The sequence below is a fragment of the Phascolarctos cinereus genome, unplaced genomic scaffold (assembly GCF_003287225.1).
Source record: "Phascolarctos cinereus isolate Bilbo 61053 unplaced genomic scaffold, phaCin_HiC Scaffold_9;HRSCAF=440, whole genome shotgun sequence".
In the NCBI taxonomy this organism is placed as follows: domain Eukaryota; kingdom Metazoa; phylum Chordata; class Mammalia; order Diprotodontia; family Phascolarctidae; genus Phascolarctos; species Phascolarctos cinereus.
In genome coordinates this window covers 38871124-38894296 of record NW_027556402.1, presented here as the reverse complement: position 1 = coordinate 38894296, position 23173 = coordinate 38871124, and the positions used below count along the sequence as shown (strand labels likewise).

The 23173-nt window shown below is 36.7% G+C and overlaps 1 protein-coding gene across 1 annotated transcript in view; it reads left to right on the top strand.

The window, feature by feature from the left end:
• PDLIM5 (PDZ and LIM domain 5) overlaps positions 1-23173 on the top strand; it is a 216205-nt gene that overhangs the window by 126486 nt on the left and 66546 nt on the right. Inside the window, 3 exon segments of the mRNA XM_021008362.2 lie at positions 1708-1725; positions 1839-2011; positions 2569-2605. Of these exon segments, the coding sequence (XP_020864021.1) occupies positions 1708-1725; positions 1839-2011; positions 2569-2605 (228 nt within the window).

Genomic DNA, 23173 nt, shown 5'->3' with positions numbered 1-23173 from the left:
GCTGATTACTACCAGTGTGACCTTGGAGAGTAAAGCATTTAGGTTCTGTGCCCCACTCACAGTTAAATGGTTGAAAGTTAAAAGTGAAGAACAGTTTTGACAAAAGAAAACTGGTCCGAAGTAAAGTTTTATTTGAATTTGAAATTATGTATAATAATGAACAATTAATGGGAGGGGCAACGTGGTTTATTGGTTCAAGAGCTAGGCTCATACTGGTGCTACATGAACCTGAGAGCAAGTGACATTTCTCAGTTCCTTCAAGTGATTCCCTAAGATTTTAAATTACAGGGGCAGCGAGGTGGCGCAGTGGATAGAGCACCAGTCCTGAAGTCAGGAGGACCTGAGTTCAAATCCGGCCTCAGACCAAACACTTGACACTTACTAGCTGTGTGACCTTGCTTAAGCCACATAATGCCAATTGCCTAAAAAAAATTTTTTTAAATTATAGAACAATTTGCTGTCTTGTGTTGGTAAAAGGAATTTTCTTAAGGGGAATTCCCAACAACAGCTGTTCCCAAAATGTGGTCTTCAGACCTTTAGGGCATTGTTGTCAAAATCAAAGAGAAATGGATCCCATATTGACTTAGAAGACCACAAATTAACAATCTCCATATTGTACTGTATTTCTATTTCTTTTGTTAAGCATTTCAAATTACATTTTAATCTGCTTTGTTCCCCTTCTGCCCATCCTGGCAGTTTGACACTTCTGCCCTAGAGGATTCCCCAGACTTTTTCAGGGTGTCTATGAGGTCGAAATTATTTTCATAATAATACTAAGAAGTTATTTGCCTATTAAAGTACTTCTTCCTTTTCTAATTATATACCTACATGAGACCAGATTTTCTTCATATATTTCAACCAAAACAACATCACAATAAATTGAATGCAGAAACAGATATATATGATAACCCAACTGTATTCTGTTAAGCCAGATGTTAAAAGAATTGCAAAAAACACATAAAACAATGACACTTTTTTCACTAGCTTTTGAAAAAAATCATTATTTTTCATAAAAATGTTATGTTGACACATAAGAGATTTATTATAGTTTTTTTAATTCATTATTCAGTAGGTATTTATTGAGCACCTACTATGTGTAAGGGCACTGTGAAAAATATAGATTTGCCACAAGATTATTTCTCCTTCCAAGACCTTACATTCTGTTTTGAAAAAATTAATTAATTTTTAGTTTTCAGCCATCACTTCCATAAGCTTTTGAGTTTTCAATTTTAACCCCCTCCTTCTCTGTATTATCATTATTTTTAAATGAACAAATAAACACTTTACCATTTTATCAGTTTCCATTTCTAATATGATGAATATTGATAGATATAATGCTTTTTGGGGTCCTCAATTATTAAGCATGTGAAGAAGGCCTGAGACTAAAAAGCTTGAGAACCACTGCCTTAAATCAGTGAAATCACAGGTCTGATCCCCCCAAAATAAACAGGGTAGACCATGATTTACCATAGTAGGAGCCAATTAATACATAATTCTTTTGCCCCACCAAATATTTACCAATTATTATGAATGGATCGTATGCATATATATATATATATATATGTAAACTGTTTTATTTAGATTTCATTTTTATTCTATTTCTTTCGTATTATTTTTCCCTTCTTTTGTTTTCTTACTGTCTTTTCTCTTTTTTTTTTCTTTATGTTGGAAATCTCTCTTCTGTCGCTTTCCTATGTCAATTAAAAGACCAACTCCACCTAAACGGTAACTGTTTGGAATCTGTGTAGGTATTTTAAGCCACCAAGCCTTTGTACTTTCTTAACATTTTAAATTCCAGACCTCACCTTTCTTCTTTTTTTTCCCCTCCACTTGAATAGACCACCAAGGAAGCACATTATCGAACGTAATACAGAGTTTTACCACATACCCACTCATAGTGATGCAAGTAAAAAGCGATTGATTGAGGATACTGAAGACTGGCACCCAAGGACAGGAACCACACAGTCCCGTTCTTTCCGGATCCTGGCTCAGATCACTGGCACTGAACACCGTAAGTTGCCTTTTTGTTAAAAGAATAAACTTAGTCAGGGTGCAGCCTGCCCTGTAAAGAGAAATTGCCCCAGAAAGCCAGGTGTGGCAGTTAATAGAATGTTGAACTTGAGTGTGATTTTTACATCTAAAATTCATTAGATTTGTGACCCTGGGTAAGTCATTATTTAACTCTTTGAGCCCGAGTTTTCTCATCTGTGAAAGAAAAGTACTTTGCAAACCTAAAAGTATTATATAAGTGTGAGTTATTACAGGACCTTGAAGTATTATATAAGTGTGAGTTATTACAAGAGAGAGTAATATGTGGTAAGGCTAAAAAAAAAATAGAAATATTTCCTGGAACAATTTACTTTGAAATCATTTTTAGCACTCGATCAATTTGAATTACAATGGCAATAAATGGTGACGTTTGGAAACATTTACTTGTAGTCAGTTGTTTGCAGTACAGAATTTGAAATGGCTTTGCCAAACTTAAATGCTTACTAATAAGAAGCAGGGTTTCGAATGTTTTGAAAACATTAAAAAGTAATATAAAATACTGCTTATTTCTGTTTTCAGTGAAAGAATCAGACAGTGATAATACAAAGAAGACAAAGTAAGTTAATTTAAGATTGAATGCTTTCCCCTTGTGTATGCTCTGAACGTTTTCTAAATTTGAAAATGTAATATGGCACTTTGGTCTATGTTGTATTGAAAGTCTGAAACTCAGTTCTGGTGCATTTCATATCACTCTGAAGGTCATTCTTGAAATTGTTTTAATGAGCATGTAAATCATGGGTGTATATGTTGAGTTTCGTTTTCCTTAATCCTGAACTCAGGTTTGTGTGGTGTGTGTGTGTGCTGTTGTGGGGCTTTCTTATTTTAACAGCTGGCCAAGAATGAGACTGGGCTGTTTTTTGCCACTTTATAGTCACTTTATTTTAGGCACAGATGTGGACATTATCCACTTAGATCCTGCTTGAATCCAAAATGAGCATTTCATCCCTGAAGCATTTTGATGTTCACAGTATTAGCATGGACTATAAGGAACCTGGAAGGATAATGCTTTGGAGGGTTGTCATTGTTTAGTGCATGCTTTCTGCATGCTTCATATCTGTCGAATTAAAAGCTCAGAATCTTCTTCCCTTTCTGTTTCTTATGATTTTCCTATCACCTTTTTTTTTTCCACAGGGAAAAGGTACCCCTTCACATCTTTAGTCCCAAATACACAAAGTTACGTGACTGGCACCATGAAGTTTCAGCACGTGCCCTTAACGTACAGTGATTTGCCAGAATTGTTCCCCACCAAAAAACAAAACTTCAACATACTTTTACTTCTTCTGGTTTTTTTCTCAAATGCTTTGCAAAATCTGTATTTAATTTGCTACATTAAGATCAACTCTATCTTTTTCTACACTTTTCTAACAGCTTCTACTGATGTATAAAGAATGAGAGGAACATGGTTTGTGCTTAATCAGTAATTAAGAAATGTTCAGTATAAAGACAGCAAACTGAAGGGCTCAATGTTTCTCCGTGCATTTGCATTTCCATCATTATTATTAATGACCATGTCCTACCAAGAAAGGTTCCTTTTGTGGTTAAGCTTGATTATCTGTAGGTTGTTAAAAAGCAGAGGATGATGAGCAAATGAGCATTCTTGGATCTTTTGAAAAACATGCATGTTCTGCACGTGGCAGAACTTCCTCTTAAAGTTCTGTAGAAACTCAGCAAGAATATTCAGTGTGCATAATAAATGAGCAGAAATGGGGGGGGGGGTGAGATAGGAAAGGAGATTTCCCTAGAGAACACACATCTGTCCACACTCCATCACAGTAAACATTTGGTAGCTGCAGGATACCTTTTTTAAAAAGGCACTACTGGAGGTTTGTCGATGGAATGGGATGACCTCAGAGGTGGCCAAGGAAAAGGGAATGGTGGATCGTTGCTTAAAGGAGATAGCCCAGGGTGCTGTCGTACTTACCCTTCACTTAAGCAGTTGCCATGAGAAAATGCAGTAGCTTTTAAAAAAATTCTTCAGATAAAAATTCAATTTTCTACCAAAAGGAATTTTTTTACTTAGTCTACAGCGCAGACCATCTGTAGCATTTCAACAGGTTTCCAAATCTCTAAACTAAAAGTAGAATATGGAGAAGATTGTATATGTGTGTTTGTGTGTCTACATATGTGTGTGTATATACATACATATGCATATGTGTATATATACATTATACACACATAAAATGAATATATTATATACTATTCTGTTACCACATAGCATATATTATATTACTGTGTCATAATTTGAAGAAGACATTTGAACATAATACATCATATGACAACTTTGAGGTGATATTTATTACTTATGATTGGCTATTTGTAGGAAACGATTTTCAGAGTATTTATAGATGCTATTTAGCTTATGATACTGCTTTTCTTGTAATATAATGTATTATAATAGATTTTAATTCAGTGACATGCTTTTTGAAGTTTGAAAAGTGTTCAAAAATAAAGTTGCTTTTAACTTAGATTTCTTCTTGTTCCATTTCTTTGAGGACTTTTATTGATGCTTTTGAATTTGTCATTTTAGGTAAAATAGACATGAGACACAAATGCCTAATAAAAGATACCAGAGCTATCTGCTATTTTTTTTAAAGAATAGTATAAATAAAATGATAATAGCCTATTTTCCCCTCCTTCCATCCTAATCTGATTTTCTGTCCTTGTCTGTACTTTTAGAAAATTTGGTTTGCTGTTATTTTTATGTAGTTTCAGTCAAAGGATAGGCTTTTATTCCTGCTTTGTTTGCTTTGCATCATTTAATCTCATTTTATTTAATCTTAACTAATTTATTTTATTATTTAATTAATTTATTTATTTAATGCATTATTTAATTTCATTTTTCTTTGTAGTCTTCATATGTGTCATTTTTGTAATGTAAAAGTATTTTGTTACTTTAACATACTCAGCCATTCCCCAATCACTGAGCATATTAAGTTGTTATTGTTTTTTTATACTAATGCAATGGTGACTATTTCTGTATAGAAAGATCTTGTTTCCCCCAACTAACATCTCTGTTATGTTATGCCAGTACTAGTGATTGTCCCAGCTCTTCTACTTACTGCCTGGGTGACCCTAGAGAGCTCATTTAATGCTTTGGTCTTCAGTTTCTTCATCTATAAAATGAAAGTGTTGGCCTAAATGTTTGCTGTCCAAGGTCCCTTAAAACTCTACACGCTATGATCCTGTATAGATCAAAGGATATGCTTCATATTGTAATTCTCAGTTATTGCCAGATTGTTCTCCAAAAAAAGAAGTTGTATATTTAAAAATTGCCAGCAAGAACAGCAGCCTCGCAATAGGAAAATCCTTGCCACAAAACCAGGGCAGCAAATGGCCCGCTATTTGTAGTCTTATGTGTTGCCTGGGATGCACTGTATGTGTCCAAGACAAGATTTGACTGTGTCTGGCTGATACTTCACCTGCTGCTAGTGCTTAAATGCTATTCCTAGTTTATGGCACTCAAGAACTTTCTTTGATGGGGAGGCAGTCGGGGTTGGTTGACTTGCCTTGGGTTATACAGATAGTTTGAGGTCAGATTTGAACTCAGGTCCTCCTGATTCCAGGCCCCCAGCTTCTCTCCCTCCCCACCCCCCAAAAAAAAAACTTTCTAAGATTATTTTTAGAGGAAACAAATATGCCCTTTCTTAATGTAGTAAGCAAGGGTTGGCAGAAAGATTTCTCCCCCAGTGCTTTAGTTATTTAAAATCTTGTAGATGTTATACTCACATCAAGTTCGAATCTGTACACTTTTGTTTTAATACCACATTTAAGGCACTGTGCCAGACGCAGGGTATAATACGTAAAGATAAAATATAAGTGTCTCCACCCTCAGGTGGAGGGAGGGGAGGAGAATCAGCATGTAAACAGCTAAGGATTTACATGGTTATTTGATAAGAGAATGAGCAATTAAAACTGGGGAGTCTAGAAAAAGCTGAATCATCTTGCCCTTATGTAAATGAAAAAAAAAAAACACCAAAAGGAAAAGCTGTGTAATTTGGGGGTTGTTGAATAAAAATCATCTTAATACACATAATACAGGAAATCCTTACTTTTCATCTCAGTGTTTTCCTAGGAATTGCATCATAAATCACATTTTGTTAAATGATGTTTTCAGATAATAAGGGCATTAGAATAACATTTCTGTTCCTGATTGAGTATTCACCAGCAAATATGTTGTAGATATCAAAGCAATAGTCATAAAACCAGTGATACAATAAAAAATGTTTTGGGGCCTAATCTGTGATTTCCTGGGTTTAGAAAATTCCCAGTGTGGAAAGTGCTTCCACCAATGTCAAGAACTTATCTAGAATTCTCAGTCTTACAGTTGGAGAGTTGCCTGTGTAAATGAGAGGTTAAATAACTTCTCCATGGTCACACAGCTGATATATGGCAGAGACAGCCCTTCAACCCAGAGGTCCTGTCTTCAAGGCCGGCTTTCCATGTAGTATTCATGTGTATAATGATTTAACTTAGGAAAATCACACTCCAAGTCTTAACATTTTTCAAAATGGAAGAAACTTTGGAATTAGGTAGACCAGTTCTCCCATTTTGCAAGTAAAGACATTGAAATTCCTTAACTTCTTTTTGTCTTAGTTTTAAGAATTCATTAAGGGGTTGATTCCTGACCTTTTCATTCTAAAACTATATTTGGCTTTAGGTTTTGGAGAGCAAATCTCCTTTTTTTTTTTTGGCTAGGCAATGGGGTTAAGTGACTTGCTCAGGGTCACACAGCTAGTAAGTATCAAGTGTTTGGTCTAAGGCTGAATTTAAACTCAGGTCCTCCTGACTTCAGGGCTGGTGCTCTATCCACTGCGCCGCCTAGCTGCCCCAGCAAGTGTCTCTCGAATCATATCCTCTTGTTCCTTTTTTCTTTGATCCCAGTTACCATGAAGAAAAATTTTGAAGAAGAAAGTACATTGCACAGAGATGAAGCGTAAGTGTGGATCTATAACACAGAAGGAAGGCAATTGATAAAGATAGGAAATGGGGCAATTTCATGCAGATTTTAGTCTTAAGGCCTTTTTAACAAGGACCATTTTCTTGCCCTTCCTAATTCAGCAAAAACATTTTCAGAAACCAGGGCATTAATGTATCAAATCATAATTAAGTAAAATATAAATGTGATGAGGTTATCATATATATATGAAGTATTGGGAAAAAATGCCTTGTACCTTTCACCACATAGAAACACATACTAAATAATTGTTCGTGGTATTTGTTTTTAAAATATTGTTGTATGGTGTTTCTGGAGTGTAAAATGCAATACACTATTCAGTCCCTCCAGAAGTTTTATTTCAGTTACATGAACCATTTTTGTTTTAAGTCAAAAATTTTACTTGCTACTAATGTACAACATACCCTTGTCTTGTTCACAATTTTAGGTAAGATAGAGCATGTTCTCAGAGGCTTTTTGTGGGACAGGAAGTAGGAGCATTTTATTGTCAGATCTGCCATTGGCATTTACTCAATTTTAAGGATATGTATTGAATTTACATTTTCTTTACTGCAAGAAAAACTTCAGTATTTTTCGTGTCAGTTTCTATCATTCTTAATTTACGAAGACTTTAAGCCTAACATGACTCTTCTTTTAAAAATTATTTTGATTTATCAACAATCACTTCCATAAGCTTTTGAGTTTTAAATTTTTTTCTCCCTCCCCAAGATGGTGCGCAATCTGTTATAAGCTATACATATACATTCCTATTGAACATATTTTGACATTAGTGAAGTTATAAGTAAGAATTAGAACTAATAGGAGGAACAATCAGAAAGAGGAAACAAAACACAACAGAAGGAAAAAAAGTAGCAGATAGTATGCTTTGATCTGCATTCAAAGTCCATAGTTCTTTCTTTGGATGTGGATAGCATTTTCCATCATGAGGCCTTTGGAGATGTCTTAAATCCTCGTATTGCTGGGAAGGGTTAAGTCTATCAATATTAGTCATCACACAATGCTAACATGACTCTGATTTTTTACTTGGATTTGGTTGTATGAAAGTACATACAGCTCTCATAACATTATACTGTTTTTGCAAAATATCTGAAATCAAAGGCTATTTGGTGTAGACTACATGGTAATTCTACTGAATGAAATGAATCTTTACTTTAAACATCTCCTTTTTACTGTATTCAGTATCCTTCTTAAGGCAGACATTAAACTTGTGCCATGCCAAAGTTATTCAGTAAACACATATTGAACATACATACTCAATAAAGCCATATTGAGCACATAAGTATTGAATAATACTTACTGAAGAGTATGGCCATATTGATCTATCCATGTTATTCAGTAAACACATATTGAGCACATACATATTCAGTAAATACATATTAATCATATACATGTAAGTGAATACATGCTGAACATATGTATTATTCAGTAAGTACATACTGTCATATACATATTGAGCACATACTGTTTTGTGCCACAAAGAACAAGATGTAGATGATAGATAGGGTTCTTGGCCACCAGGTGCTTCCATTATAGTAAAAACCAGTTTATTCTGTCACTTAGAAAAGTAGTTTTCAGGTTCTTTGTATGATTTCTTAATTTACAAGTTATTTTTGTTGAAAGCAGAACACTGTATTAAATGGTCTCTTAAGTTCCCTTCCAGTTGTGATTCTGTGATTTTTACCTTGAGGGGCTACTGTGAAACAAATATTTACTGAGCACATACTGGGCATAGGAACATTTCTTGAGTCATCTAATTTATCAGTAAGGTCCTTATAAATATTTAATTTTCAACAACATAGACATATGGATACTTCCTCCAGCAGTCAGATTGCAAGCCATCATCACCATCTTGATTTGTGTAATTCTTGTCAATATTCCCATAAATCTTCCATTTGGGGTCTACTCACCATTCTGCAGTCCTTCCTTTAGCTAGCTTTGATGTCAGATGGATACCAGTTGAACATATAGGTTGGCCTTTAGTTATCCCACATTCTTACTGCACAACTAGTCCACTTCTTTTTGTGAACTTGTATGTCTCTGAAAATGTCCTTTACATCACCTCTCCTATGCAGCTTTCTATTGATAAGACTTCACAGCCTCCTTATGCCCACCATGTGTCTGCCTCTCCATTGCACTCTAGGTTACTCACAAGTTTAATTCTTTGGAGACTATAGTATTCTATGAGTGACGGTCATATACTACCACTGGGAAAATAGTGATATTACTAAGATGAACTTTTGTTTGAGGGGAAATTATGTGGTCATTAAAAGTACATAATTTCCCAAGGGAAATCTAACCCACTTTACTTCTCTATTTAAATTTGAGCTCAAATAATTGTCCGTATACTGTCTCTCCAAGACATATGTACTAATGGACCAGCTGTGTAGTTGTCTCCTCTATCCTAGTTTGGACAGTAGGCATTCTTTACTAATTTGGGTTTCTCCTGTGTGTATAAGTTGCCATTCTGCATTAATGGAAGGAGTTTACATCCCAGGGATTCCATAAACTGATAAAATAATTGTCACAGTCTACAATCCTCCCCAAATATACATACATACATATATACATATATACATACACAGAGAGAGAGACTATTATTAGTTCTCATAAACACTTAAGTGACTACTACTTATTAGTCGTATCAATATTACTGTAATTATACTTCCTTAATCAAAGAATGGCTCACATCCATTTAAAACTGCTTCACTGAGTTATGGGATTCTGATTGGAACAGAGCTCTAATGACCATGCCAGGCTAAAGAGCTCAAATGATAAACTCATTGTTTTTTTCCTGAGTTATTACATTTCAGAGATAAAAAGAGACTTGAAAAGTTATCAAACTATTTCATCCTGGCTGTTGGGTATCATATTTTTATTAGAGAGATACTTGCCTTTGTTATCTCTTTTTAATATATTAATAATTTACAGCAATTAATATTGTTATGTGGTATTCAAGCAGCTAGTCAGTCAGAGCTCCACACCTGGCTCTTTTTCATGCCTTGTTTTTGTACTTTCTCTGCGCCACATGTATGAATATACTGATAGGGGGTGTGTGTGTGTGTGTGTGTGTGTGTGTGTGTGTGTGTGTGTGTGTGTGTTCAGTGTAGCCAGAGCTGTCTCTATACACTTGGCCCAAAGTAGAATAGTCAAAGAGAAGCTGATGTTAAAATGGGAAGAAGCAGAGAAATGATCAATCGAAGAAGAAATAAATGAATGAGACAAAGGTTTACCTAGCTTGGGTGTCGTAGAAGTTTGGGAGAAATTACTTCTCTCATGTACAATTACAACTGACAATCCAATGAAGTCATATTTTTACCACGACCACCACCATCCCCGCCTAAATTCTCATAGAAATAATGGTTGCCATAATGAGACTATGTTCTGCTTAAAGAGAAATTGTCTGCGTACTTGGTTGGATAGAGAATTGATCTTGTGTTTTTGGGAGACTTCTGAGCTTAAAGTGAGCAGTACTTCCCTGTTGTATATCATTTCTTGTGAGGTTGTAAAAGACTTAACTGTCTTATAGACTACCTTCCCTCCCTGCACTTTCCCCTCCTTGCATTCTGATTGGCACCTTTACTCCCAGTAAGTAGCAGAACAATCTGGCTTATTTTAGAAATGGATATATGAGCTGCTTACTGAGTGACATGGTTAGACAAAATAAGTAAAGAAATCATTTGATATCTATCAAGGACGTATGTAAAAAGTCAAGAACCTACCTCTGCTATTTCAGTAACAGAATCCTAATACAGCCACCACATTATTACAGCAATAGATGGCCTCTCAGGATAGAAACTCTAATTTTTGTTTCTCATTATTTATAAAAATATGCTTATTTTACTACTGTCCCTCAATTAGATCACAATGTCAATTTCAAGTGAATGTAATTCATTATTTGAAGAAATCATTAGTGCTGCTGTTAGCCTCTGAGCATGTGCTGTATGTTATTGTCCCAACATTAGATTTTCATTTTGGCATATACTTAATCTTGGATGCTTAATAAACTTTAAATTAGGTTTAGTATACTTTTTAAAGCTGTTACTCTAAAGCTTTTAGCAAAGACTGATCTCTAACATAATCAACATAAAACTGCATTTATAGTAATCCCTGTTTTCCCATATATGTGGAGAATGCTTTGTATACCAAAGCTGGATGATAGTATGATTATTTAGATTTAGATCGGCTTCGATGATGAAGACCAAAAGAGGAATCATTAATGGCTTGATGTTACCTTGCTCTCTCACTCTTTCTCTCTCCCTCCCTTTCCTCCCTCTTTTTCTTCTGTCTTATCTCCTCTTCCTTCTCTCCATTTCTCTCTTTTCTCTCTTCCTTCTCACTCTTCCCCACCCTCCCCCTCTCTCTCTTAGCGTATTAGGGGAAACTAAATAAATCTCTCTGTCTTGCCTAAGCTGAAAGTACAGTGGCTACTCGTGGGTCTAAATCCTACTGCTGGTCTAAGTAGGAAGTTCAACTTCCTCCCTTCCAACTTGACCCATTTTGCCCCTCCTTAGGCAGCCTAATGGCTGCCCACTCCCAAAGCCTCACCATATCAGTGCTGAACTCAGTGCAGACACCTGATTGACTTGAGTCATATTATAGCTTAGAATTTCTGAGCTCAAGCAGTCTGCTAGTCCCAGTCTCCTCGGATGCATCCCTCCACACCTGGCTCTCCCAGTGATTTCTTAACTATCCAGTCTAATGGCCTCTTCTCAGTCCTCATCCTTCTTGACCTTTGACAACTGTTAACTATCCTGTCTTCTCATATGCTCCTTCCTGGTTCTCCTATCTGTCTAATTACTCATCAGTGTCCTTTACTGATTCATCATCCATGTCATATACATTCAAGATAGAGATCTTTCAAAGTTTTAGACTGGATTGGCTTCTCCTTTTTCCTTACATTCTCTCACTTGGTGGCATCATTAGCCTCCTGTGGCTTTGACTGTCATCTCTCTGTAATGTAATATATAAACACAGATCTATGTATCTTGCAGTGGGCTGTCTCCCAGTTTGCCAGCCTCATATCACCAACTGCCTTTTGGACATTTTGAATTTGACATCCTGGAGGTATTTCAAAGTCAATGTGTCTAGAGCAGAACTCATTATCTTCCTTCCCTCCCCCTATCTCCAGTACACCCTCCTTCAAAATACTCTATCCCTCCATCCTTCCAGCCACCCAGGTTAGATACTTTTGGTGTCATCCTCAACTCCTCACTCTACTTTTGGTGTCATCCTCAACTCCTCACTCTTACCCCTGGCAGTCAGGCAGGTACCAAAGATTGTCTCTGTCTCCACAACATTGCTTTCAGAAGTCCCCTGCTCTCTACTCACAGCCAATGCCTTAATATAAATTTGTAGTGCGTTTCACCTGGACAGCTGCAGTAACTCCTACTTGGTCTCTCTGGCTTACCTCCCAGCTACAGCACCTTGTCCATAGAGATGCCAATGTGATTTTCCTAAAGTTCAGGTTGGATCATGTCACCCCATCCCCACCTCCCAACTTATTCAGCAAACCCCAGTTTGGAGTCATGGAGGATTCACCAGCTTTGGGAATGGCCTCGAGATGATGGTGTAGGAAGATTGGTTGAAGGAACTAGGCAAGTTTAGCTTGAAGAAGAGAATACCTGGGGAGGGGAGGGAATAACAACTGTTGTCAAGTGTGTGTAGAGGTATAATCTAAAAAAGGGATTAAATTAAATGGATGGGAATTGTAGAGAGGCAAATTTAGACTTGATATGAAGAAAATGTTCCTATGATTAGAACTATCCAAAAGTATAATAATTTGTTGTTGTTCAGTTGTTTCAGACTCTTTCATGAGCCATTTGGGGTTCCCTTGGCATAGATACTGGAGTGGTTTGCCATTTCCTTCTCCAGCTCATTTTACGCATGAGGAAACTGAGACAAACAGGGTTAAATGACTTGCTCATGGTCACACAGCTAGTAAGTGTGTAAGGCCAGATTTGATCTCATGTGTTCTTGACTCCAGGCCTGATGCCCTATCCACTGTACCACTTAGTTGTCATGTGATAATCTACCCCAGGAGAAAATGGATTTTTCAGGGAAAGGCTAGAAGACTACCTGCTTGGAGTTATTGTAGACATTAGATGGCCTTTTAGGTCTCATCCATCTCTGATTCTATGACTTGCCCAGATTCAGATCTGCAGTGGGAATTGGCCCATGAATGGCCAAAGTACTTCCAGCCTGGGTGAGTACATGAATATGGATTCCCAGTCTGTAAATAATTAACATGCAGTAAGATACACTTGAGAAACAACTTGGCACAGTAGATAGAGCTATTCTCTGTGTCAGGAAGACCTGAGTGTAAGCCTCATTTCTGACCCTAGGCAAGTGACTTTCCTTACTGCCCCGAGGCAATGTTCCATCATTATAAATTGCTGAAAATGTCTGACAGTCATTGCTAGAGGAGTTGGGCCATTATTAGTTCCTTACACTGAAAAAATCACCAATCTGAACTCCCCTCTCTCCTTCTGAAAAAAGAATACTTAATGCTAGTTAAGCATACTACATATGATTGGAGGCAACTAGGTAACTCAGTGGGTAGAGCACTGAGTCAGGAGGACCTCGATTCAGATTTGGCCCCAGACATTTACTACCTATGTGACCCTGGCAAGCCACTTAACCTCTATTTGCTTTAATCCTCTGGAGAAGAAAATGCCAAACCATTGCAGTATCTTTGCAAAGAAAACCCCATGGACAGTATGGACCAAGCAGTCATGAAGAGTTGGGCGTGACTGAATGGTACCATGTTTTCATCTTACATTGTTTAGAGCATACTTTTTGTACCTTCTGTACCTTTGTACAGATTAATTATTGTGTTTGTCCTTTGTTCTCGAAGAATTCCAGGACCATGACATCAGGGAGATGATGGCATGACTTGCAATTGACTTTGATTTGAATGAGGGAGGCTGTGCAAGACCCCCGGCCTCATTTTCTCCTCCAGAGCCAGATATTCATCAGGACAACTGGAGATAGCTCAGGATACAACGGGAGACCCTGGCCCTTTTAAGCTAATGGGTTTCTATTGTACAGAAATGCCAGTCAGGAGAAGTGTTATTTTTAATAGGCTATCAGATAACAGGTCATATCCTATATTTAGCATGTATGTATACGTGGTACTATGTTCTTTAATTAACATTCTGAAATAGCCAACATTAATACATATACAGACACACTGACAGTGCATCTGATAACAGCAGCTTAAAGACTTAGAAGAGTCACAAAATAGGCATACTACTAAAGCATAAAACCATAGCTAAGCCTTCATTTATCGTTTGTTTTTATTCGCACAGGGGAAGCTTTACCTTCAGGGTTCTTAGCTCTGTGTGTGTGTGTGTGTGTGTGTGTGTGTGTGAGAGAGAGAGAGAGAGAGAGAGAGAGAAGAGAGAGAGAGAGAGAGAGAGAGAGAGTATGTATTGGCAGTCCTTTGAAATCCATTGACCTTTTCTTAGAATAATGTTTGTTGCCTACATTCATAATTAAAGGAAACACTAAATTTCAGTTAGAGGTTAGTGAAAATAAAGATGTAATTTTTTCCTATCCAAGTTCATAGACCCCTTTAAATCTAGCCATGGGTCTTAGTTTCAGACCTCCTACTTTAAAGGCAAACATGAGATACCCAAAGAAAAAAGACCTACAGAGTTAAGGGAGGTTCAGAATGAAAAGGAAGGCTATTACCAGGCTTTAGCCACCCAAAGGGTAAGGATGCAGCTGAATCCTAGGGGATGTCACTGTATTTGAGGTAGGCTTGTCTTCAGACCAAATGGCAGCAGCAGTGAGAAGGTCTCCTGCCGAGATGGCAGAAAATAGGAGGTGTTAGCTAGTAAGGGTTTAGGCAGATCCAGAGCAAGGATAGCCCACCCCAATAGTGTTGGCCCCCACATAAAAAAGGGACTATAACATAAAATAATAAAAATATTGATTATATAATTTACATCAGTTCAAACCTGCCATTCTGTACTTTATACTATTTATGTAAATAATTAGACATAATTCCCATTCATTTCAAAAACATTTACATTAGTTCTCATCTCCATGAGAACCTCCGTTAAGGCACATTTTTGCCAGAGTGAACCCATTTTACATTTGGCACATAATGATTCCTAATTACTTTTTTTCCTTTTTTTTTTTTCTTTTTAGGCAGTTGGGTTTAAGTGACTTGCCCAGGGTCACACAGCTAGTAAGTGTCAAGTGTTTGGTCTGAGGCCACATATGAACTCGGGTCCTCCTGACTTCAGGGCAGGTACTCTATCCACTGTGCCACCTAGCGGCCCCTAATTACTTTAAGAAAGCTATTTATTATTTTGTTTATAAAGCACAAATATATGGACTTTAAGTGAAACTTAAAATCTGATGAAGACATAAAATAGTGTTCAATAGATGGCTATGTATCCTCAGAACTGTTTCTGCTCTCGGTGAATGAAGAATCAGTCATTTCAATACTTCAGATGTATGATTCCTATGGGACCTCAGACTCTTAAACAAATCTATATATCTTTGATGTGGTCAGTGATTAATAGACTAGGTTGATTTATTATGTGCCCCTAAACTCACCAAGCTTTTAAAGATGAAAAGGCCAGGAATTACAAATAATAAACCATAGTCTTTGTTAATTTAATACTGTGTCTATTGGGACAAAGAATATGAAACTCACCTCAGTATTTTAAATAAGTCCATGTTAAATAAACTTTGCTGGTAGCGGATCAGAGTTTATTGAACTAGCTACTCATATTAAACTAGTGAGAGACATGGCCATAAAGTTCCAAAACCCACACGTTTTGGTGTAGATTTCTCTTGGAATTTGTACTTAAAAGTACAAATCCAGGTTGTTTTGTTAACTGACAACAACAACAACAATAATTATAATAATAATAATAGTATAGCATTTATATAAGGCTTAGAGGTTCCATAGTACTTTACCTATCTTATTGATCCTTGTAACAACCCTGTAAGGTGGAAATTATTATCCTCATTTTATACATAAGAAAACCAAGGAGAGAAGAAATAAACATTTATTTACACTATCAGTCATTGTACTAAGTGCTTTACAAATTTGATCATTTGATCTTCTCAGTAACCCTGAGAGGTAGATACTGTTACAGTCCCTGTGAGTAAACTGCAAAAAACAGGTTAAGTGACTTGCCCAGCATCACACCAGTAGTAAGTGTTTGAAGCAGGATTTGAACTCAGGTCTTCCTGACTCCAAGTTCAACACCTTACCTACCGCCTCGTTTCTCTTTGAGTTTCCCAAATTGCAGAGTCAGTGGCAAATGCATAGGAGGAACAGAGAAACAAATTTAGGCTTTGTGTTAGAGAACAACTTCCTAACCATTAGAACTAGCCCAAAGAGAAGTGGACTGCTTTGGGAAGTGATGGGTTCCCCTTTACTGGACATCTCGTAGGGCGTGCTGTACGAGGGATTATTTGAGGGTCAGAGGGTGGACTAGAAGGCATTTTAGGGATAAGCCTCCTAAAAATTTAGAGTTGTCTGTGTGGCTCACGTAAAAAAAAGATTAGTGAAAAAAAACATCATTTGTGTAGCTAGCCATCCTTGTGTTTATCATAAGTATGTTTCATATTATGCACACTAGGCCATCCTCTATACCTGTCCCGAAAAAACTAAACCACTAGGCATTCCCACAATTCTTACACAAATAGAGGTGAGATATAGTCAAGTGTGGTTTCATTTACTTTCACAAGGTGGTCATTAACCTAATAAAACTCCAAAGTTTGCATTGCATAAAAGATTTCAGTGGGCAGTTAAATTATGTGGCTAAGACACTTGGCAGACTCCGGACTCATTGGTCTGCTCTTAAATGAAGCTGTTTTTAGCTTTAGTTTTTCTTGCCATGGACATAAGACTGCAGCCCCAAAACAAAAGAAATATGCATTGCATATTTTTGTCTGTTTTTCAAAACATTCTCTTTAATTAGCACTATTATTCAATACTAGATCTGGTACCTCATCTCTCATTTGCTTGGAAATTGCTACTGTGTAGGTGTGCGTCAAGCATAATGGAGTAAACATTGCCATCTGCTGACCATTGGCCACCACTGCATTTTTCCAATTCTTTTCAAAAGAGTATTTAGGAAAATATATTAAAATATGCAACAAAATTTGCATGACTACACATGTATAGCCTATATTGAATTGCTTGCCTTCTCATTGTGGGGGGGATGGTGAGAGAGGAAAGGGAGAGAATTTGGAACTCAAAGTTTTTAAAATGATGTTAAAAAATTTTTTACATATAACTGGAAAAATAAAATACTAAAATTAAAAAAATACATACAACAAAAGCCCACTTCCTTAAATACAACTTTACAAGTAAATTGATACCTAATGCAGTTATGTTTAACTGATCATATGTCTCTTACCTTTTCTTCTACCTTCCTGTTACCCACCCCTACCCCGTTCACCAGTATAAAAATAGTATTTAAAATGTGCCTTCTTCTATTTGGACATAGCGTTTTAGTAAGCTGATCTTTAGTAAATCCAAATCTCGTCTAGTTTCTTTGGAAGCAGAATTTTTGTGCAGTCATCAACATATAGCAATTTCCTATCTAGCGACATTTCTGGATAGTGATAAAAGAGTCACTTGCTAAGCTGAAAAACTGATACTGATTTGCATTAGTAGAGGGAAGTTTCTTACCAGGAGCTCACTGTACCAATAAAATCATAAGGATACACCCAGAGATTTTAGTTAGGGAAAGGACTTTAAAAAGCCAGGTTTATTTTTATTTACAGAATGTCAGACATGTGTTTGTATGTATATGTGTATGTTGTGTGTGTGTGTGTGTGTGTGTATTTTATGAGGTTAGTAGTGAGACTTTACAGTCGATCATTAACTTGATGCCAAATATAAGCTCTCTAATGTTGTTATACATTCTCATTTCCATTATGCGTTATAAAGGCCAACCTATCCCTTTTCCCATTACTATTTTCCTTTTTCTTATTTTTCTAAAATTGAGTATTTCTTACGTGCCCAGTACTGGGCTGTGTTCTGAGTGAACCAACAAATATCACTCCTGAAAAAAATTGTTCTATTCCATTAAATAGAGTATATGTTGTCCGCCACTCTACCAAAAAATAAAAACTTGTTTGAAGGAATTCTGATAATTTTCCTCTTGGCAATTTGTACTCCTTCTATCCCAGCAGGATTTAAACCCAGTAAGGACCATACGACTCTAATGCCTTCATCTTATAGATGTTGAAACTGAGGCTCAGAAAGTGACTTGCCCAAGATAATCGCATAATTGGGGTTTGAACTCATAATTTAGTGTTCAGTCCTTGTTTTCTTTTCTAGTGTAATTGCCTTGTGTTTTGTGTACTGTCTTTAAGATATCTTATTGTTGTCTTTTGTTTTCATGCCACCGTTGTTTCACTGTAAACATCCTCCTTATTGAATCTTCTCTTTCAACAACAAAAGCCATCTAAGCAAAACTCACCCACAAAATAATCATGTCGGACAGCATAGAACACAGTTTCATAATCAGTGTTCCAGAATCAAGCTTGGTCATTCCAAGAAACTAAAATCTGGCTACCTGTCAGCCTTGTTTTCTTTAACATTGGTGTTGTCTTTGTGTATATTGTTTTCCTGCTTGTTTTTGCTTTGCTTTCCATCAATTCATATTCATCTTCCCATGTTTCAGTGAATTTCTCTATTTCTCCATTCATCGCGCACTTGTCTTGTTTCTGGCTTTCTCCTACCTCCATGAAGTGTTGCTATAAATCCTTTGATGTGTAAGATATTTTCCTCTTCCTCTGAACTCCTTTAGGTACATTCCTTGTAAGGAATTTCTATGTCAAAGGGATGTGAGCCATTTATTGACTTTCCTTGAATAATCCCAAGTTGTTTTCCAGAAACATTCTACCAATTCACAGCTCCTCTGACAATGTATTTATTTACCTATCCCTCATCCCACAGCCCCTCTAATATTGATTATTTCCATCTTTTTTCCCATCTTTGTCATGTTGAAGGCTGTAATGTGAAAATTCAGTTTTAATCAACATTAGGAGCATTATTATGAAGATTACTATTGATAGTTTGCATTTTTAAAAAATTGTCCTTAACCCCTTGTCTAATGGGGGAGTGGCTCATTTGTGCAGATTCCTTATATAGCATAGACATTAGATTCTTACCAGAGATATTTTATGCAAAGGTTTTTTTCCTTCTCTCTACCTTCTTCCAAACGCTCCTCCTCCCCCTGTAGGACACCAGCTGAAGAGCATGAGGTGGCTTTGATCGTGGTCCTAACATACACATACAGAGAGAATGCCTCTCCCCTAACTTCCTGTCATTCTACCAGCTTTTTCCCTGTAAGACTAATTTGTTTAAAACATTTCACCTATAAAATGTCATAGGATTATAGATTTAGGCTAAAAGTTGACCTTAAAGATCATCTCCTATTGGGGATTGGAAGAGGAAGTGGTTTCATAAAACGGTTCACCTTACCCTTGCAATTCCTGTTCTTCCCTCATTCCTTCTAGTCTTCCCTTGATACTGATTTTTTGCTGACATCTACCTATAAAACTTGGGGAAGCAGCGAGGATCCCCTAGTGATGGCAGAGACTCATCTTGTGTATGGCAGTCATTACCACTCCCTCCCTAATGTGCAAGTTTTCTTTTCAAGTAAATTTTTATCCACTGTGGCCATCGACTATTATATAGTTTTTAGGATTGGCTAAATAGTTGCAGACAGAATAAATGCTTCTGGACATAGTTTCAAGCAATGAGACAATCTAAACACATCTCTTCTTCTTCCCCTTGCCACCCCCCGACACCACAGAGACAAATCTGTTCCCTTTAGCAAAAAGCTCTTTAAACCGGGAAAGGAGTTGAAAAATTATTTTTTTAAATATGGCATGTAGCACCCCATTTTCTCTTCTGAACATACAATATATTTGTATCCCCAGCACTTTGCATAGGGTCTGGCTCATAGTAGTAGCTTAATAAATGTTGTTGATTGATTGGTCAAGCAGTTCTGTTTTATAACCTCTTTTAAATGTGACCCCCAAGTACCATTATTAATTACTACTTGCTTTTCTTTCTACACCCAAATTATGTCAGAGAAAACAGCACTCTTCTCTTTGGCCTTAGGTACTTCAGTACTTAATATGGGACCCCTAATTTCATTAGTTTTCATTGATCACCACAAAAACTCTCCATGCTTTATAGGTAGATAACTTAATGAGTTTCTGTGGCTGAAATACAAATCAGAATCACACCACCAAAACCTTCAGGGATGAGCATCTCCAAACCTTGCTGGGTTGCTCCTCAGTCCTTGGAAGACATAGTCATTGGACTTACAGTAATAATTATAGCGAGAGATAGGTGCCTTTAAGCATCACAGTAGGCTTCAAAAGCCATCCTATCCATCTAATATCACACATACATAACTCACAAGTGACCATCACTCTCAGTAGACATATATTGAGCACCTACTATGTGGGGAGCACTGTGCAAAGGTCCTGGTTTTGTTTTTTTGTGCTGTCTGCAACCAAGGACAAATGACTTAAACTCTCTGAGTTCTCTGTTTTCTAATCTGTAAAATGACAAGGTTGGACTAGAATCAGCACTTCTTAAACTGAACACACAATTAATTAAAAGTTAATTAATTTAATTTAATTAATTAAAAATCAAACACGTAATGAATCTGAGGTGTTTGTGGCAGCACTTGCCTGTGTTGCATGTGCAACTTCACTGCGGCCTTGGCTCTGAACACAAAGCATGTGCACTTTGCATTGCACATGCCTTCAAGACAAACAAGGCTGCCTAAACATGAAAAGGGGTTGCTAGTGGAAAAAGTTTAAGAAGCCCTAGACTAAATGATCTCTAACTGTAGATCCTACAATCTTAATCAACAGTCAATAAGTATTTATTAACACCTGCATGTACTTGGCACTTTGCTAGACACCAAGGGTACCAAAACAAAATGGTCTTTTCCTTTAGGGAGCTTATATTCTAATTTTTGGGGGGAGAGAGTAATGGTATTGTTTTCTGTTGCCATTAACAATAATAGTATAATAATTTGCATTTTTATAAGACTTTAAGGTTTGCAAAGTACTTTACATATATTGCAACATTTATCTCATTTAATTCTCACAACCATCCTGTGAAATAGGTGATATTATCACCATTTTAAAATTGAGGAAAATGGAACACACAGAAGTGAAGTGACTGGCCCCAGGTCATACAGCCAGTAAATGTGTGAAGCAGGATTTGAACTCAGGTCTTCTTAACTCTAAGATGACCACTCCATCCACTGTGTCACCTAGTTGCCACTGTTGCGGCTCTCTCCTCTTAAATGAAAATTTGAAAACCCAGTGTATACAAGAGGCATAAAATACGTGTATCTTAATACATTTAAATAGTCATTGTTTTCAGTCAATAACGCTTTCTTTGTAAGAAATCAAGGCACTTTAATGATAACTGTAAAAGTAAACATAATGCCAAAAACAGACACGAAAATTCCAAAGCACCATGGAAAAGCAGTAGTACAGGGGGAGGATGAAAGAGAATTGAGGAATGATCCCCAAAAGAAATAATTTGCTGACTTTGTTTTCAGAAGGCTTAGGATATGATGAAAACTTCTTACCCCATGTTTTATTCTTACTAGCTGATAAAAGAAAGGGAATTTTGGGAAGAAGCGACTATATTGTCTTAGAGGTCATAATAGCCAAGGAAAGGAGAGGTCTCGAGCTTTAGGAAAACAAACAAAAAAAAATTACAAAAAATTTAGAAAACTCAAATACTAATCACTTAGAAAGAGATCGTAAAGGGGGAAATGCATTGATGGATAGGAGGATCAGAAGAGCAAAATTCTGACAATGCGATCATAATTAATCCCTTTGAAAAATGGGAGATACCCAGAGAATTGGATGTTGCTTCATGTGAAGCTCTCCAGTAAGCTCAGATTAAGAGAGGGAGGGAGAGAGAGAAAGAGAGACAGAGACAGAGAGAGAGAGAGAGGCACATAACCAAGTGTGGTTACCAATACTTAGCACAGAACTATAAAATTGTAGTTGTCAGAAAATTCAGATTTCAAAGAATCAGCTAAGCTTTGCAAAAAGTACTGGAGTGGGTGGGTGGGGGGAGAAATCCTGTTTAGAACAAGAGATAGTTCTACTTTGGAGACAGGAGAATGATGCAAATTGTGTAATGGTCCTAGATAACAGGAAAGAGGCAAACCCATTTGCCTCTACCTTCTTTTTCAAGGAAAATTATTTTCAAAATGAAAAGCACAAATATGATGGAGAGGACACTGAAAACCAAGAGAGATTAAGAGATAAGAGGGATGCCTTAAAGCTTTAAATGAGTTCACATCTCTTTACCCAGTGTTTTTTTTTAAAGGTCAACATGGAAACAATGACCAGGAAAATAAATGAATAATCTCAGTATATGTTGCCATATGAATGCCAAAATATCCATTTGGAGGCTAGTTGATTGTATTTGTCAAAAGGGTAATCATTTTTGCAAAGCAATATACTGACCCTGTGTTTATTTTCAGGATGCCAGGGGGAGCTTTTCATTTTTCTAACCAACTAGGATTTTCTTTAATTGAAACTAACAGTTTTGCCACTAAGTCCCCAAAGCGCACATATGACATTGCTGCATCTAAATTTCTATTTAGCTGCATTAATATAGGAACATCTGCTTTGTGGCAGATGGCCTATAAAGCATGATCTCATTTCATATTATTTTAATTATTTGTTATTCTATATTAAAATCAATAAGTAAGTATTTATTAAGCACCTTCTCTGTACAACCAGGCACTGGTACTAATGACCCAAAGATGAAAATTAACAGGCTCTGCCCCCAAGGAGCACACATTCTACAGGGAGAAAGATGTATAGATAATGTGTATGCACAAGACAATTTGAGTGGGAGTAGAGATACTAGCAGCTGAGGGGACAGGAAAGGCTTCACATCATTGGTTGTACTTGAGGTGAATTTTGAAGGAAGCTAGAGATTCTACGAGGCAAAGATATAGAGGGATAGCATTCCAAGAATAGGGGAAAGGCACAGAGATAAGAGAATGTATGTGATAAAAAGTAACCAGGCCAGTTTGGATTGACCCAAGAGGATGTGGAGGGAAGAAATAAGTTGTTGCCAGGTTACAAAAAGCTTCAAGGAAGATTTTATTTTTTTATTTTTTT